Source organism: Heterodontus francisci, chromosome 9 (genome assembly GCF_036365525.1).
Source record: "Heterodontus francisci isolate sHetFra1 chromosome 9, sHetFra1.hap1, whole genome shotgun sequence".
NCBI classification, from domain to species: Eukaryota; Metazoa; Chordata; class Chondrichthyes; order Heterodontiformes; family Heterodontidae; genus Heterodontus; species Heterodontus francisci.
The window spans coordinates 117,246,829-117,263,369 of record NC_090379.1 but is presented as its reverse complement, the minus strand read 5'-3'; the positions used below and the strand labels follow the sequence as shown (position 1 = coordinate 117,263,369).

The 16,541-nt window shown below is 45.7% G+C and overlaps 1 protein-coding gene across 3 annotated transcripts in view; it reads right to left on the bottom strand.

The window, feature by feature from the left end:
• The window catches only part of plekhd1 (pleckstrin homology domain containing, family D (with coiled-coil domains) member 1), an 86,422-nt gene extending 75,480 nt beyond the window's left edge, over nt 1-10,942 (bottom strand). For all 3 annotated transcript variants that reach the window (XM_068039768.1, XM_068039770.1, XM_068039769.1), the window contains exons 1-2: nt 10,763-10,942; nt 7,537-7,630 (exon numbers count right to left, since the gene is read on the bottom strand). In XM_068039768.1, the coding sequence (XP_067895869.1) occupies nt 7,537-7,630; nt 10,763-10,911 (243 nt within the window). In that variant the 5' untranslated portion in view covers nt 10,912-10,942. The remainder of the gene's footprint in view (nt 1-7,536; nt 7,631-10,762) is intronic.
• Between the last annotated feature and the right edge of the window lie 5,599 nt (nt 10,943-16,541).

Genomic DNA, 16,541 nt, shown 5'->3' with positions numbered 1-16,541 from the left:
TGTGACCCAGGTTGATTGGATGAAGCATCCCCTCCCAGTCTCCCACACCTGCATTCTAAGCGTCCGATGGGACGATGCCACCTCTGTGAATAGGCACAGTAAAATGTCGAGTCAGGTAGGGTCACCACTGGTCAAAGATCGGTCTTCATAGACAGTCATAATGTCCCATTCCATTGACTTGAGTGCATAATCTAGGCTGGCACTCCAATGCAGGATTGCAGGTGTGCTGCATTGTCAGAGGTGCCACCTTTCAGAGGAGATGTTAAACGGAGGCCCTATCTGCCCTCTCAGGTGGATGCTAAAGATCCCAAGGCACTATTCAAAGAAGAGTGGAAGAGCAACCCAGGGAGAGTTACCCTGAACCAACGTCACTAAAACAGATGATCTAATCATTTATCACATTGCTGTTTTTGTGGGAGCTTGCTGTGCACAAATTTAGCTGCCATGCTTCCTACATTATAACAGTGACTACACTTCAAAAGTACACCTTTGGCTGTAAAGCACTTTGGGACATCCTGAGGTTGTGGAAGGTGCTATAGAAATGTAAGTCTTCCTTTCTTATGCATCAAGTATACAGACACTGCCCACCCATTACCCAGGGCAACTCCCGAGAGAGGCGACAAAACAAATCAGTTAGTTATTCAGTCAATCTCCCAGGGATAATGAAACTGCTTGAAGTATGACACTCAATATTACACATTGCCTGGCCAGATTGGTATTTTGGGTCAGTGCTGTATTTTTAGTCACAGTTAATAACTGGGAAAGTGGAGCATTTTGTAGGACACGTCATCTGAGGCTGCATGGTGAAAACATTTCAAGGATGACTCTCGATGATTGTTAGAATGACAGAGCCTCCATTACTGGCGGCTTAAATGTCATTGCACCATTCAACCGGACATGGTATTGCAAGGTTACGTCTTGGTATTAGAGTGGAAGGCAAATTTACCTTTTATTGACAATGCCAGCCAAGGCTTGGTGCGGGATATGTCCTGTCCCAAATAGAGTGCCTGCACCAAATACAACATTATCTATTTAAGCTGCTTTGCTGCCTGTAGCCAGTTGAGCTCCAGGGCTTTTGTGCAGAGGCAGCAACAAGATGCTTTGTGAAAGGCCCATTACCAGGCTTAGAATCTTACAGCACAGAAGGCGGCTATTCGGCCCATTATCTCTGTGCTCGATCTCTGAAAGACATATCAATTAGTCCCATTTCCCTGCTCTTTTCCCATAGCCCTGAAAACTAAGCATTTTGTTATCAAGAGAGAGGCTAAAAGAGCTGGTACTCTACACTTGAGGGAAGCACAGACTTGCGGGTGATCTGACTGAGGTTTATTAGACCATGAATGGAATAGATTGTGTTTGTGTTCAGTTTGTTCCCAGTAAATAGTTTAAGGAAGAACAGGATCACAATTTTAAGTGGTGCAAGGCCAGATCTAGGTTAGATGTCAGGAGGTGGGTCTTTTCCCACAGAATAGTGAACCTCTGGAACAGGGTGCAGGCTCTTGCTGATTCATCGAATTTCTTTAGGCGAGAGCTGGCCCTGTATATGGCAGCAGTGGAGATCATCTCTTACAAAAGACAGTCTCTGCAAGGAATCATCAGGACTAGAGTGATCTCCTGGTCAATCACCGAGGACAGATCAGACAGAAATTCTCAGATTCTACACCCCCACCCCAACATCAAATTGCCCTGGGTTTTTAATCTGTTTTTCTGCCTCTCCCAGGAGATTAACTGGTTTTGGGTGTGTTGGGGAGTGTATATATTGTGATAAACAGGGTTTCACAATTGTGTGGGACAGGCTGGATGGAGCAGAGAATCTCTTTACCTGTCCATCATTGTTCATATGTTCCAAAGTATATATGCAATTCTCTTTTGAAAGTTACAATTGAATCTGCTTCCACCACCCTTTCAGGCAGCACGTTCCAGATCACAACAACTCACTGCACACAGTTTCTCCTTATTTACTGTAGCAAAACCCTTGTAATTTTGAACACCTCTATTAAATCTTTTCTTAGCTTTCTCTGTTCTACAGGAAAACAATGCCAGCTTCTCCGATCTGAAGTCTTTCCTCCCAGGTACCATTTGGGAAATTTCCCTCTGCACCCAAGGCCCTTACATCTTTCCTGAAGTTTTCTGCACAAAATTAGACACAAAACTCCAACTAGGGCCTAACCAGTGTTTTATAAAGGTTTAGTGTAACTTTCTTGGTCTTATATTTTTTGTCTCTGTTAATTAAGCCAATGAGCTCATCTGCCTTTTTGAACAGGTTTCTCAACTTACCCTGCCACCTTGAGTGAGTTGCCACCAGTCAGTGGATCAGGGTTTGGGTGAGCGGCCTGCTCTCAGGCTCCTGCAGGAAGTCCTTTGGCAGCAGGTATTCGGAGACAATGTGACTTGTTCCCTGCCTCTGGTGGGGAATGCCCGAGGATTCACCATAGACCGAGGAATGACCACTGAACAGCTCCCTGGGAGCACAACATGTAGACTGCGGTGAGTCTGAATATTGCGAACCTGTGACTCTATGACGAAACCCAGAATAATGGGTCACATGGGGAGACTCAGCAGGTATGATCACTGGGCACTTTCTATAGCGGGCAGTTGATCCGTAAACTCAACTTTTACCCCAGGCAGCAAATTGAGAATCTACCTCAGAGAGAGTCCTGAATTAATTAAGACATTGCCTGGTCTGTTATACAGCCTGGTTCAGGCCCAGCTCTGCCCCACCCCCACTCCCCCACCAGCCACAGCTACAGAAAAGTCAAATAAGAATAAAACCACTCGGCATTGGGCTTGGCACCAGAAATGACAAAGGAACACCCTGCCCAGTTGACCCTGCAATGACCTCCTCATTAACTTTCTGGGTGCTTGTACCAAAATTGGGACAGCTGCCCCACTGACTGGTCAAGCAACAGCCTCACATAGTCATGCTCACTGAATCATACCTTACAATGTCCTTGACACTGCCATTACCATCCCTGGGTATGTCCTGTTCCACCAGCAGGACAGACCTACTGGAGGTGGCAGGACAGTGGTATACAGTCAGGAGGGAGTTGCCCTGGGAGTCCTCAACATTGACTCCAGACCCCATGAAGTCTCATGGCATCAGGCGAAACATGGGCAAGGAAGCCTCCTGCTGATTACCACCTATCATCCCACCTCTTGGCTGATGAATCAGTGCTTCTCCATTTTGAACACCACTTGGGAGAAGCACTGAAGGTAGCAAAGGCACAGAATGTACTCTGGATGGAGGATTTCAATGCTCATCACCAAGAGTGGCACGGTAGCACCATTACTGACCAAGCCTTAAAGGATATGTCCGCCAGACTGGGCCTGTGGCAGGTGGTGAGAGATCCAATGAGAGGAAAAATCTACTTGACCTTTCCCTCACCAATCTGCCTGTCGCAGATGCATCTGTCCATGACAGTATTGGTAGGAGTGACCACCACATAGTCCTTGAGGAGACGAAGTCCCATCTTCACACTGAGGACAGACTCCATCGTATGTATGGAAAACTCTCCACTGGTTGGAGTCACAAAGGAAGATGGTTGTGGTTGTTGGAGGCCAATCATCTCAGTCCCAGGACATCACTGCAGGAGTTCCTCAGGGTCGTGTCCTAGGCCCAATCACCTTCAGTTGCGTCATCAACAAGATCAGAAGTGGGGATGTTCGCAGATGACTGCACAGTGCTCAGTACAATTCCTCAGATACTGAAGTAGTCCATGCCCGCATGCAGCAAGACCTGGAAAACATCCAGGCTTGGGCTGATAAGTGGCAAGTAACATTCATACCAAATAAATGCCAGGCAATGACGGTCTTCAACAAAAGAGAATCTAATTATCGCCCCTTGATGTTCAATGGCATTATGATTGCTGAATTCCTATCAACATCCTGGGAGTTAGCATTGACCAGAAACTGAACTGGACCAGCCACATAAATACTGTAGCTACAAGAGCAGGTCAGAGGCTGGGAATTCTGTGGCGAGTAACTCACCTCCTGACTCCCCAAAGCCTGTCCACCATCTACAAGGCACAAGTCAGGAGTGTGATGGAATACTGTCCACTTGCCTGGATGGGTGCAGCTCCAACAATACTCTGAAAGCTCAACACCATCCAGGACAAAGCAGCCTGCTTGATTGGCACCCCATCCACAAATATTCACTCCCTCCACCACAGTGGCAGCAGTGTGTACCATCTACAAGATGCACTGCAGCAACGTACCAAGGCTCCTTCGACAGTACCTTCCAAACCTGCGACCTCTACCACCTAGAATGACAAGGGCAGCAGATGCATGGGAACACTACCACCTGCAAGTTCCCCTCCAAGTCACACACCATCCTGACTTGGAACTATATCGCTGTTCCTTCACTGTCGCTGGGTCAAAATCCTGGAACTCCCTTCCTAACAGCACTGAGTGTACCAACACCCCATGGACTGCAGTGGTTCAAGGAGGCAGCTCACCACCACCTTCTCAAAGGCAATTAGTGATGGGCAATAAATGCTGGCCTAGCCAGCGATGAACAAATGAAATTTTAAAAAGTCCCAGCCTCTGAGCCTGCCCCCAGTGCCCTGCTCCAAACCTTGCCCCATTTCCACATTCCAGCACTTGCTTCCCATTAGGAAAAAAAACATGAATTGCTTGCAGCTTCATGTTTTGGAAACTATTTCCATCACAATACAAATCACCCCACCAGTTAGTGGAGCCACGAGCTTTACTGGAGTAAAATGCAGCCAGAATCTAGCTGTTAAAATGGTCAAAAAGCCTGTCGATAACCTAGGGACAGACATAAATGATTCGCCAGTTGGGTAAGATGCTGGAGAGCTGACAGAACCCATGGAACAATCCCCCAGAAGGAATTTGGGCCTTCAAGATAAGAGGGGAGAAAAGTGAGGTACAGAGGAGCAAAAGGGCTCTGGCCCTTCTGGTTGTTTTTCCGGTGTCAGCTGTGGCTCAGCGGATACACTCTCGTCTCTGAAGCGGAAGGTTTAAGTCCCTACTCCAGAGACTTGCGCACATGATCCAGACAGACTTGCCCAGAGCAGTACTGAATTTCTGTCTTTCAGATGAGGTGTTAAAGTGAGGCCCCAACTGTCCTTTCAGATGGACGTAGAAAATGTCAAAACACTATTTCAAAGAAAAGAAGGCAACTTCTCCCGAATGTCCTGGCCAATATTTATCCCTCAACCAACATCATTAAAATAAATGATTCAGTCTTTTATATCCTGTGTGTGGGAGCTTGCTGTGCACAATTTGGCTGCTGTGTTTCCTATATTACAATAGTGATGACACTTCAAAAGTCTTTCATTGGCTCTAAAGCACTTTGGGACCTCCAGAGTTGTGAAAGGTGCTAAATGCAAGTCTTTATTTCCGCATTTGTCGCAAGGCCGTCAACAGAGTGGCAAGGACTCCCTCCGTCATGAATAGGTTCTTTCAGAATCCATTTAAAATCTTACTGGAAATATCCAACTGGGAAACTCTTCACCACAGATATTGAGGAGAGAAATTCTTGGCTCTCAATCAGTTTAATTTTTCAAAACAAAAATAGCTCATGAAGTAACAGAGCGAGCTACATCCAGCATTTACCGGACAAGATGTGCCTTATCCAAGCCATTGTTATCTTCAGGCTCGACTACTCCAATGATCTCCTGGCCAGTCTCCAATCTTCCACTCTACATAAACTTCTGCTGCCTGTGTTCTTACTCGCACCAAGTCCCATTCCCCTATAACCCTGTGCTGACTGACTTACAGTGGCTCCTGGTCAAACAACATCTTGATTTTAAAATTCTCATCTTTGTTTTCAAATCCCTCCATGGTCTCGCCCCTCCCTATCTCTGTAATCTCCTCCAACCCCACAATCCTCCGAGATATCTGTACTCCTCTAATTCTGCCCTCTTGTGCATCCCTGATTTTAATTGCCCCATTTGTGGTTGTGCCTTCAGTTGCCTAGGCCCTAAGCTCTGGAATACCCTCTACACCTCACCACCTCTATCTCTTCCTTTATGGTGCTCCTTAAAACCTGCTCTTTGACCAAGTTCTCGGTCATCTGCCTAAATATTTCTTCATGCGGCCAGGTGTCAAACTTTGTAGATATTGCTCCTGTGAAGAGCCTTGTGACATGTTATTACATTAAAAGGTGCTGTACAAATGCAAGTTGTTGTTGTGCCTTGCGCTGGCATTGATCGCTGCAGTTAAGAAGAGAACATCTGAGACTGACAGCAGCAGCCACTGGCTGTTTTGGAGAGACTTTCAACGGCTGCCTGATGGTGTGGTCACACTCTGCCTACTGCTGAACTGAAAGTGCCTTGGAAAACTATAATGTCAACATGAAAGGATTTTAAATGAGAAGGTTTGTACAAGTTGTGTCATTGAATGAGAGAGTTAGTGGTGAGACGGTAATGTCTACGCTGAATTCTGGTTAAAGAAAAACAAAAACCTCGTGAGAGCAAAGCTGCGGGATTCCTTGTAACGTCAGCCAGCAGCTAGTGTTTTTCCCACTAAAAAAGTATTTCAAAAAGCGAGTTATTACAAATAAAAGAAAATTGCAACTGGATAAAGGAAAACAGTCAACTAATTTAACATAGAGCCATGAAAACCACCATATAAAAGAAATTAAGAATCGTACTTTGGTTTATGTGTCGATTTAAAAAAAAAAATTCATACCCTTGAGAAGATGGTGCTGAGCTGCCTTCTTGAACTGCTGCAGTCCATGTGGGGTAGGTACACCCACAGTGCTGTTAGGAAGGGAGTTCCAGGATTTTGACCCTGTGACAATTAACTGAACGGGCGGTACAGTTCCAAGTCAGGATGGTGTGTGGCTTGGAGGGGAACTTGCAGGTGGTGGTGTTCCCATGCATCTTCTGCCCTTGTCCTTCTAGGCAGTAGAGCTCACAGGTTTGGTATGTGGTGGAGGTCGTACTTCATTACTGCCTGTGGCCTTGTCAGCTGCAGAGGTGGTAGGGCTGTGAGGGGCTGTCAAAGTAACCCTCAGTGAGTTTCTTGATATCCCAAAGCGCTTTACAGTCAATGAAGTACCTTTGAAATGCAGTCACTGTCATAGTGTAGGGAATGCAGCAGCTAACTTATGCACAGCAAGCTCCCACAAACAGGAACACAATAAGTGTTTTAGTGAAATAAAAACAAGAAATGCTGGAACCACTCAGCAGGTCTGGCAGCATCTGTGAAAAGAGAAGCAGAGTTAACGTTTCGGGTCAGTGACCCTTCTTCTGAAGTGTTTTAGTGATGTTGGTTGACAATAATACATTGGCCAGGACCCTGGGGAAACTCCCCCGCCTCTTCTTTGAAATAGTACAATGGGATTGTTTATGTCCACCCAAGAGGGTAGACAGGGCCTCTGAAAGCTGGTACCTCCGATAGTGTATCACTCCTTCAGTACTGCACAGGACTGTGCGCTCAAGTTTCTGGAACATTCTGATTAAGAGACGAGAGTGCTACCCTCTGAGCTGCAGCTCTCATCCTCGTCGTTGGGAGTTTGCAGTTTTCCCTTATCTGTCAAATGAATCACAATGAGCTACAGTGACTGACCTTGGGATGTATGTTGAAGTATCTGTTGCTCTCAAAGTTTTTTCTTTCGCTTTCTGCATAATAGAGCAAAAAGCTGTCCTTGATGAGGAAGAATCTGGAAAAGAGGAAAAGATTCAGTGTGCCAGATTGATGTGAGAATAGATCACTGTGCCAAGCTAAACAAAAACTGCTTCCCAATGACACAAACACTACCCAACTGTGTTTGATAGCTCGACTGGAATTCTGTCGATGTTGGATGGTATACAATTAAACATGCACAATACCCGAGGATTAAAGTCACTGATATCAGTAAGAAACACAGTTTCACCACACCTCAGGAAGAATATACTGGCCTCAGACAGGGCGCAGTGCAGATCCACCAGAATGATACCAGGGCAAAAAGGGTAAAATTATGAGGAGAGGTTGCGTGGACTAGGCGTGTATTCCCTTGAATATAGGAGATTAAGGGGTGATCTAATTGAGGTCTTTTAAGATAATCAAAGGGTGGATAATAGGGCAGACAGAAGAAAATTTCCTCTGGTGGGTGGAGCTGAAAACAAGAGGGCATAACCTTAAAATTAGAGCCAGGCTGTTCTTCACACAAAAGGGGGTAAAAATCTGAAACTCTCTCCCTCAATTAAAAGTTTCAAAACTGAGTTTGATAAGATTTTAGATCGGCGAGGGTATTAAGGGTTACAGAAATAAATTAGGTTCATGGAGTTACAATACAGATCAGCCATGATCTAATTAAGTGCAGAACAGACTTGAGGGGCTGAATGGCCTCCCCCTTCTTTCTATGCTCTTATTAAAGCACTCTGAACAGCTATTTTATTTGGCATCAATTATTCAAAACTCCGTGAAATCCAGCAATTGCAACTAATTTGGCCAGAAAGTGAAATGGTTGCTATAACAGACCAATCACTATGGATGATCCAATACTGTATACACTACCATTAACCTGTGTTGCTAAGTGCTCACTGGCACCTTATGATTATTTAAATACTGAGCCCCTCCTCCCAATATCACAACCATTTTGTGTTGCGTCTGCTCAGTCTTAAACCAGCATTCTGCTAAATGTCACATGGATCCTCCGATGCTCATCAGCCCAGCAGGCTACAATCAGTTCTGATCTGGAGTGCGAATGATAGGTCACAGACCTGAAACATTAACTCGCTTTTTCTCTCCACAGAGGCTGCCAGGCCTGCTGAGTATTTCTCGCACTTTTTGTTTTTATTTCAGATTTCTTCCATCTGCAGTATTTTGCTTTCCTGTCACTGCATCCAGGGATTACAGCAAGATGATCGTTACAACCATTATTTATTCATTCATAGGATGTGGGCGTCGCTGGCCAGGCCAGCATTTATTGCCCATCCCCAATTGCCCTTGAGAAGTTGGTGGTGAGCTGCCTTCTTGAACCGCTGCAGTCCATGTGAGGTAGGTACACCCACAGTGCCGTTAGGAAGGGAGTTCCAGGATTTTGACCCAGTAACAGTGAAGGAACGGCGATATAGTTCCAAGTCAGGATGGTGTGTGACTTGGAGGGGAACTTGCAGGTGGTGGTGTTCCCATGCATCTGCTGCCCTTGTCCTTCTAGTTGGTAGAGGTCGCAGGTTTGGAAGGTGCTGTCGAAGGAGCCTTGGTGAGTTGCTGCAGTGCATCTTGTAGATGGTACACACTGCTGCCACTGCATGTCAGTGGTGGAGGGAGTGAATGTTCAAGGTGGTAGATGGGGTGCCGATCAAGTGAGCTGCTTTGTCCTGGATGGTGTCGAGCTTCTTGAGTGTCGTTAGAGCTGCACTCATCCAGGCAAGTGTAGAGAATTCTATAAAAGCAAAATACTGCGGATGCTGGAAATCTGAAACAAAAACAAGAAATGCTGGATTCACTCAGCAGGTCTGGCAGCATCTGTGGAAAGAGAAGCAGAGTTAACGTTTCGGGTCAGTGACCCTTCTTCGGAACTCCGAAGAAGGGTCACTGACCCGAAACGTTAACTCTGCTTCTCTTTCCACAGATGCTGCCAGACCTGCTGAGTGAATCCAGCATTTCTTGTTTTTGTTGTAGAGAATTCTATCACACTCCTGACTTGTAGATAGTAGACAGGCTTTAGGGAGTCAGGAGGTGAGTTACTCACTGCAGATTTCCCAACCTCTGACCTGCTCTTGTAGCCACAGTACTTATTTGGCTGGTCCAGTTCAGTTTCTGGTCAATGGTAACCCGCAGGATATTGATAGTGGGGTGTTCAGCGATGGTAATGCCACTGAATGCCAAGGGGAGATGGCTAGATTCTCTCTTGTTGGAGATGGTCATTGCCTGGCACTTGTGTGGCGCGAATGTTTCTTGCCACTTATCAGCCCACGACTAGATCGCTACAAGATGGTGCACCAGATTTCCTCATAAAAGATTTAACCCCTTATTAAAATAACAAGAGAGGAATTTCATACCAATGCAGTAACACCTCCTTTACGAATATTGAATAGCCTACCTTCTTAGTTAAGATAGACAATTTGCTCAGTGCTATCAGTAACTGGTGATGCAACCAATTATCCAGCTTTATATAGTGTGCTAGTCACAGTAATAAAGTAGAAATATCTCTCATTCTTTAAAATGTGTAATAGAAATGTGCTGACACATTCCCTTGGTAATGATTCTCTTTAAATGAGGTTTGTAGGTGTTGGTCGGACTGTTAAAATGATTAACTGTGGCAAACCATTCCATTTCAGCCAGTGATCTAGTTAATGTAGGATTAGTCCCCACATCTCCAGTGTCTGTTTTTTAAAAGGGGCGTTGTTTGTAAAGCAGATAGTCGCTGTGCTGATAATAAAAACAATGCAGTCGTTGAAAAAGAGCCAGATCTTCCAAATTCGACCCTAAATTCTACCGAAAGTCGAACTTTGGCGGCAGTAAATTGTTTTAAAAGCGTAACTATATATATATATATATATACACACAATCCCTTCCAGCTAGAGAAATTAAAGCCCAGCTCGCAGAGATTTATTAACCTGCTGAATGTAAACTTGCAATCTGGGCAGATTTCAGCCGATAACACAAGCACAATGCAGACAAGCGACAAACAACAACAACAAAACACACACACCCGACACACAGGCAGCAAAGAAACAAAACACAATTGAAAAATAATGATGGAAACGCTCAGCTTAGGAAGGCTGTGTGTGTGTGTGGACAGAGCAGCAGCGTTAACAGCTACAGCTCAGGCTAAAAACCACCCCCAAAAAATAAAGAACGTCACCTTTTGGACCATTTAGCAGACTGTCTCCCGAAGGGTCTCTTCCACAGGACTCCATGCAGTTGTACCTTGGTGCTAATATCCAGCTTGTCTGCCTCTGTAGACTCGCTAAAGTGAGATGGTAAGGTCGCCGAGGGTTTGGAATTGAACATAAGCTGGTCTGGGCTGGGCTGAGAGATGTAGAGAGTCAGTGCAGCTCCACAGGAGGAGGAGGGACCTTTGAAAGGCTGGCCAAATGAAGCTCCAGAGTCCCTCCCTGCTCAGTGGCAGGAAGCCTGTTAACCACGTCCCCAGGCCAGCACCAACCCATCACACACCCTCCCTCCTCTTCACTCACTCCCTAGCGGCTTTTATTTCAATAGATGAATATGCTCGGATAAGGAACAGGAGGAGGCCATTCAGCCCTTCCAGTCTGTTCCACCATTCAATTGGATCATGACTGTTCTGTATATTAACTCCATCTTCCTGCCTTACCCAGCAGAAATCTATCTAACTCAGTCTTGACATTTTCCATTGCCAACCCGCTACCCCCAACCAGCCTCAACAGCTTTTATGGAGGAAGCTTCCAGGTTTCCACTCCCCCTTGAGTGAAGAAGTACCTCCTGACATCACCCCTGAACAGACTCACTCTAATTTTAAGGCTGTCCCCCTTGTTCTGGAACCCCCTACCCATCAGAAGAAATAGTTTCTCTCTATCAATCCTATCGAATCCCTTAATGAAAAAATCCTTCGAGGTAATCAGGCAGAGCCAACATGGTTTTGTGAAAGGGAAATCATGTTTAGCCAATTTATTGGAGTTCCTTGAGGGAATTACATGTGCTGTGGATAAAGGGGAACCGGTGGATGTATTGTACTTAGATTTCCAGAAGGCATTTGATAAGGTGCCACATCAAAGGTTATTGTGGACAATACAACCTCATGGTGTAAGGGGTAACATATTGGCATGGACAGAAGATTGGCTAGCTAACAGGAAACAGAGAGTAGGCATAAATGGGTCAGTTTCTGGTTGGCAAAATGTAATGAGTGGTGTGCCACAGGGATCAGTGCTGGGGTCTCAACTTTTACAATTTATTATAAATGATTTGGATGAATGGACCGAAGGTATGTTTGCTAAATTTGCTGATGACACAAAGATAGGTAGGAAAGTAACTTGTGAAGAGGACATAAGGGGGCTACAAAGGGGTCTAGTTAGGTTAAGTGGGTGGGCAAAAATCTGGCAAATGGAGCATAATGTGGGAAAGTGGGAAATTGTTCACTTTGGCAGGAAGAATAAAAAAGAAGCATATTATCTAAATGGTGAGAGATTGCAGAACTCTGAGATGCAGAGGGATCTGGGTGTCCCAGTGCATGAATCACAAAAGGTTAGTATGCAGGTTCAGCAGGTAATCAGGAAAGCTAATAAAATGTTATCGTTTATCGCGAGGGGAATTGAATACAAAAGTAGGGAGGTTATGCTTCAGCTATCCTGGGCAATGGTGAGACCACATCTGGAGTACTGTGTACAGTACTGGTCTCCTTATTTAAGGAAGGATGTAAATGCGTTGAAAGCAGTTCAGAGAAGTTTTACTAGACTAATACCTGGAATGGGTGGATTGTCTTATGAGGAAAGGTTGAACGGGCTAGGCTTGTATCCGCTGGAATTTAGAAGAGAGAGAGGTGACCTGATTGAAACATATAAGATCCTGAGGGGTCTTGACAGGGTGGATGTGGAAAGGATGTTTCCCCTTGTGGGAGAATCTAGAACTAGGGATCACTGTTTAAAAATAAGGTGTCACCCATTTAAGACTGAGATGAGGAGAAATTTTTTCTCTCAGAGGGTCGTGAGTCTTTGGAATTCTCTTCCTCAAAAGGCAGTGGAAGCAGAGTCTTTGAATATTTTTAAAGCAGAGGTAGGTAGATTCTTGATAAGCAAGGGGGTGGAAGGTTATCGGGGGTAGGTGGAAATGTGGAGTAATCAGTTCAGCCATGAACTTATTGAATGGCGGAGCAGGCTCGAGGGGACGAGTGGCCTAATCCTGCTCCTAATTCGTATGTTCGTAAACAGCTCAATCAGTTCACCCCATAATCTTCCAAATGCAAAGGAACACAAGACTGAACTATTCAACCTGTCCTCATAATGAAATCCTTATAGTCCAGTATCATTAAGAAATTCCATTAGGTCTTCTATGATTAAAAGCCATTTTTCCGTACTGTGCATCTACACTGTCCCAACATTGGACACACTGTGGTCACTCTCCTCTGTACTGTTGGTTGACAAAGTCCCAACACTGAACACACTGTGTTCGCTTTCCTCTAACTGTGGATCTACACTGTCCCAACACTGGACACACTATGGTTACTCTCCTCTACTGTGTTCACTGTCCCAACATTGGGCACACTGTGGTCACTCTCCTCTGTATTGGAGGTGTTCACTGTCCCAACATTGGGCACACTGTGGTCACTCTCCTCTGTATTGGAGGTGTTCACTGTCCCAACATTGGACACACTGTGGTCACTCTCCTCTGTATTGGAGGTGTTCACTGTCCCAACATTGGACACACTGTGGTCACTCTCCTCTGTGCTGTGTTCACTGTCCCAACACCGGACACACTGTGGTCACTCTCCTCTGTATTGGAGGTGTTCACTGTCCCAACATTGGACACACTGTGGTCACTCTCCTCTGTACTGTGTTCACTGTCCCAACATTCGACACACTGTGGTCACTCTCCTCTGTACTGTGTTCACTGTCCCAACACCGGACACACTGTGGTCACTCTTCTCTGTACTGTGTTCACTGTCCCAACATTGGACACACTGTGGTCACTCTCCTCTGTATTGGAGGTCTTCACTGTCCCAACACCGGACACACTGTGGTCACTCTCCTCTGTACTGTGTTCACTGTCCCAACATTGGACACACTGTGGTCACTCTCCTCTGTATTGGAGGTGTTCACTGTCCCAACATTGGACACACTGAGGTCACTCTCCTCTGTATTGGAGGTGTTCACTGTCCCAACATTCGACACACTGTGGTCACTCTCCTCTGTATTGGAGGTGTTCACTGTCCCAACATTGGACACACTGTGGTCACTCTCCTCTGTATTGGAGGTGTTCACTGTCCCAACATTGGGCACACTGTGGTCACTCTTCTCTGTATTGGAGGTGTTCACTGTCCCAACATTGGGCACACTGTGGTCACTCTCCTCTGTATTGGAGGTGTTCACTGTCCCAACATTGGGCACACTGTGCTCACTCTCCTCTGTATTGGAGGTGTTCACTGTCCCAACATTGGACACACTGTGGTCACTCTCCTCTGTATTGGAGGTGTTCACTGTCCCAACATTGGACACACTGTGGTCACTCTCCTCTGTATTGGAAGTGTTCACTGTCCCAACATTGGGCACACTGTGGTCACTCTCCTCTGTATTGGAGGTGTTCACTGTCCCAACATTGGGCACACTGTGGTCACTCTCCTCTGTATTGGAGGTGTTCACTGTCCCAACATTGGGCACACTGTGGTCACTCTCCTCTGTATTGGAGGTGTTCACTGTCCCAACATTGGGCACACTGTGGTCACTCTCCTCTGTATTGGAGGTGTTCACTGTCCCAACATTGGGCACACTGTGGTCACTCTCCTCTGTATTGGAGGTGTTCACTGTCCCAACATTGGACACACTGTGGTCACTCTCCTCTGTATTGGAGGTGTTCACTGTCCCAACATTGGGCACACTGTGGTCACTCTCCTCTACTGTGTTCACTGTCCCAACATTGGACACACTGTGGTCACTCTCCTCTGTACTGTGTTCACTGTCCCAACACCGGACACACTGTGGTCACTCTCCTCTGTATTGGAGGTGTTCACTGTCCCAACATTGGACACACTGTGGTCACTCTCCTCTGTACTGTGTTCACTGTCCCAACATTCGACACACTGTGGTCACTCTCCTCTGTACTGTGTTCACTGTCCCAACACTGGACACACTGTGGTCACTCTCCTCTGTACTGTGTTCACTGTCCCAACATTGGACACACTGTGGTCACTCTCCTCTGTATTGGAGGTGTTCACTGTCCCAACATTGGACACACTGTGGTCACTCTCCTTTTTGCTTATTTTTAATATAACTTTGAACAAAACAAATGGGAACAAATATTGTGGACTATTTATTTGTTTACTTCCTCTATTTATCTTTCAAGCAGTAATCCCTTGCTGACCCCATCGCAGACATTACTTTTAAATATATTCACCCCGCACTCATCGAATTAGTGAAAACGTTTACAGAAATTCATCCCAGCGGTTTCTGATTTTGGAGTCACATGGCTGCAGCCTGGGACATATCCTGGGGCATAAAGGGTAAAATTATAACAAGAGGTTGCATAGACCTGGTTTGTACTCCCTTGGGATTAGCAAGTCAAGGGGTGATCCACTTGATGTGTTTACAGTGTCAAAGGGATTCAGTCAGGCAGATAGACAGAAACTATTTCCTCTGCTGAGTCAACCCAGAACGGGGGTGGGGGGCATCAGCTTAAATTTAGAACCAGAGTGTTCAGGGGTGAAATCAGGAAACACTTCTTCACCCAAAGAATAGTGGAAATCTGGAACTCTTTCCCCTCAAAGGCTGTGGATGTTGGAGGGCCAATGGAGCTCCCAAGACTGAGATTGATGGATTTGTGTTAGAGTATTGAGGTATATGTAGGTTAATGAAGATGAGGTACAGATCAGCCATGATCTAACTGAATGGCAGATTGGCTTCCTTTTGTTCTTATACTCCATGTAAAGGTTAAAGAAACTGCTTCTGGATCATTTTAACAGTCGTTTCATAAATAATGCAGCTTTAATAAATTGTGAATACATACATACATGTATACAGAATCATAGACTCTTAGAGCACATTCGCCTTATTGAGAATGTGCAGCTCCTTGAAAGAGCTATTCAATTGATCCCACTCTCATGTCTCTTTTCCCAAAGGCCCAGCTCGGGCCTAAGCCGTGACTGATAAAGTTTAGTAGAACCTCCTTGCTTTTGTCCTCGGCAATTACAGCCAAGGATCCTCTCGATGTTTTTTAAACAACCTTATCAACTTGTCCTTCCACCTTCAAAGATTTGTGTATACACACCCGCAGGTCTCTCTGCTCCTGCACCCCATTTAAAATTATACCATTTAGTTCATATTGTCACCTTCAAAGTTTTGTATAGAGAGAGAAAGGTGGGGGGAAAGAGGGGGAGGAGGGAGTGAGAGGGAGAGAGAGAGAGAGGCGGGAGTGGAGGGGGGGTGGGGAAGAGAGTGTGTATTTTTGAATTATTCAGCACTGCAGTGCAGATCTTCCAGTCTGTTCCTGCTGATGTTTAAAGCAGTCAGCTGACAGAAAATAAACACGCAAACCTTTAAAGTTGGTGACTTTATTGATGAGATCAGAACCCCTGAAGACCTTGCATGAGTTGCAGCATTCATGCAGCGATTGTCGGGAGCCTTGTTTCTCGTAAGTGGAAGGGGGGGGCGCTGAACGACGAGTGGCCCCATCAGATTTTGTTGATTTCTTTTTGGGCTCTGCCGGCAGTGCCTTGTGTGGGAAACAAGCCAGGCCCCAGTGAGGGAAAGTGGCAAACTGGTACACCATCTGCTGGGCAAGAGCAGCAACAAAATGTAACATTTCCAGACAGTAAAGTAATACAGCGAATGTATGATCATCCCAAAGAGTTTAGCAGAGGGGAACGCGACCTCTAGAACCTTCAAAATGTGGGCGTCACCGGCAAGGCTGGCATTTATTGCCCACCATCGGTTGCCCTGAGAAGGTGATGGTGAGCC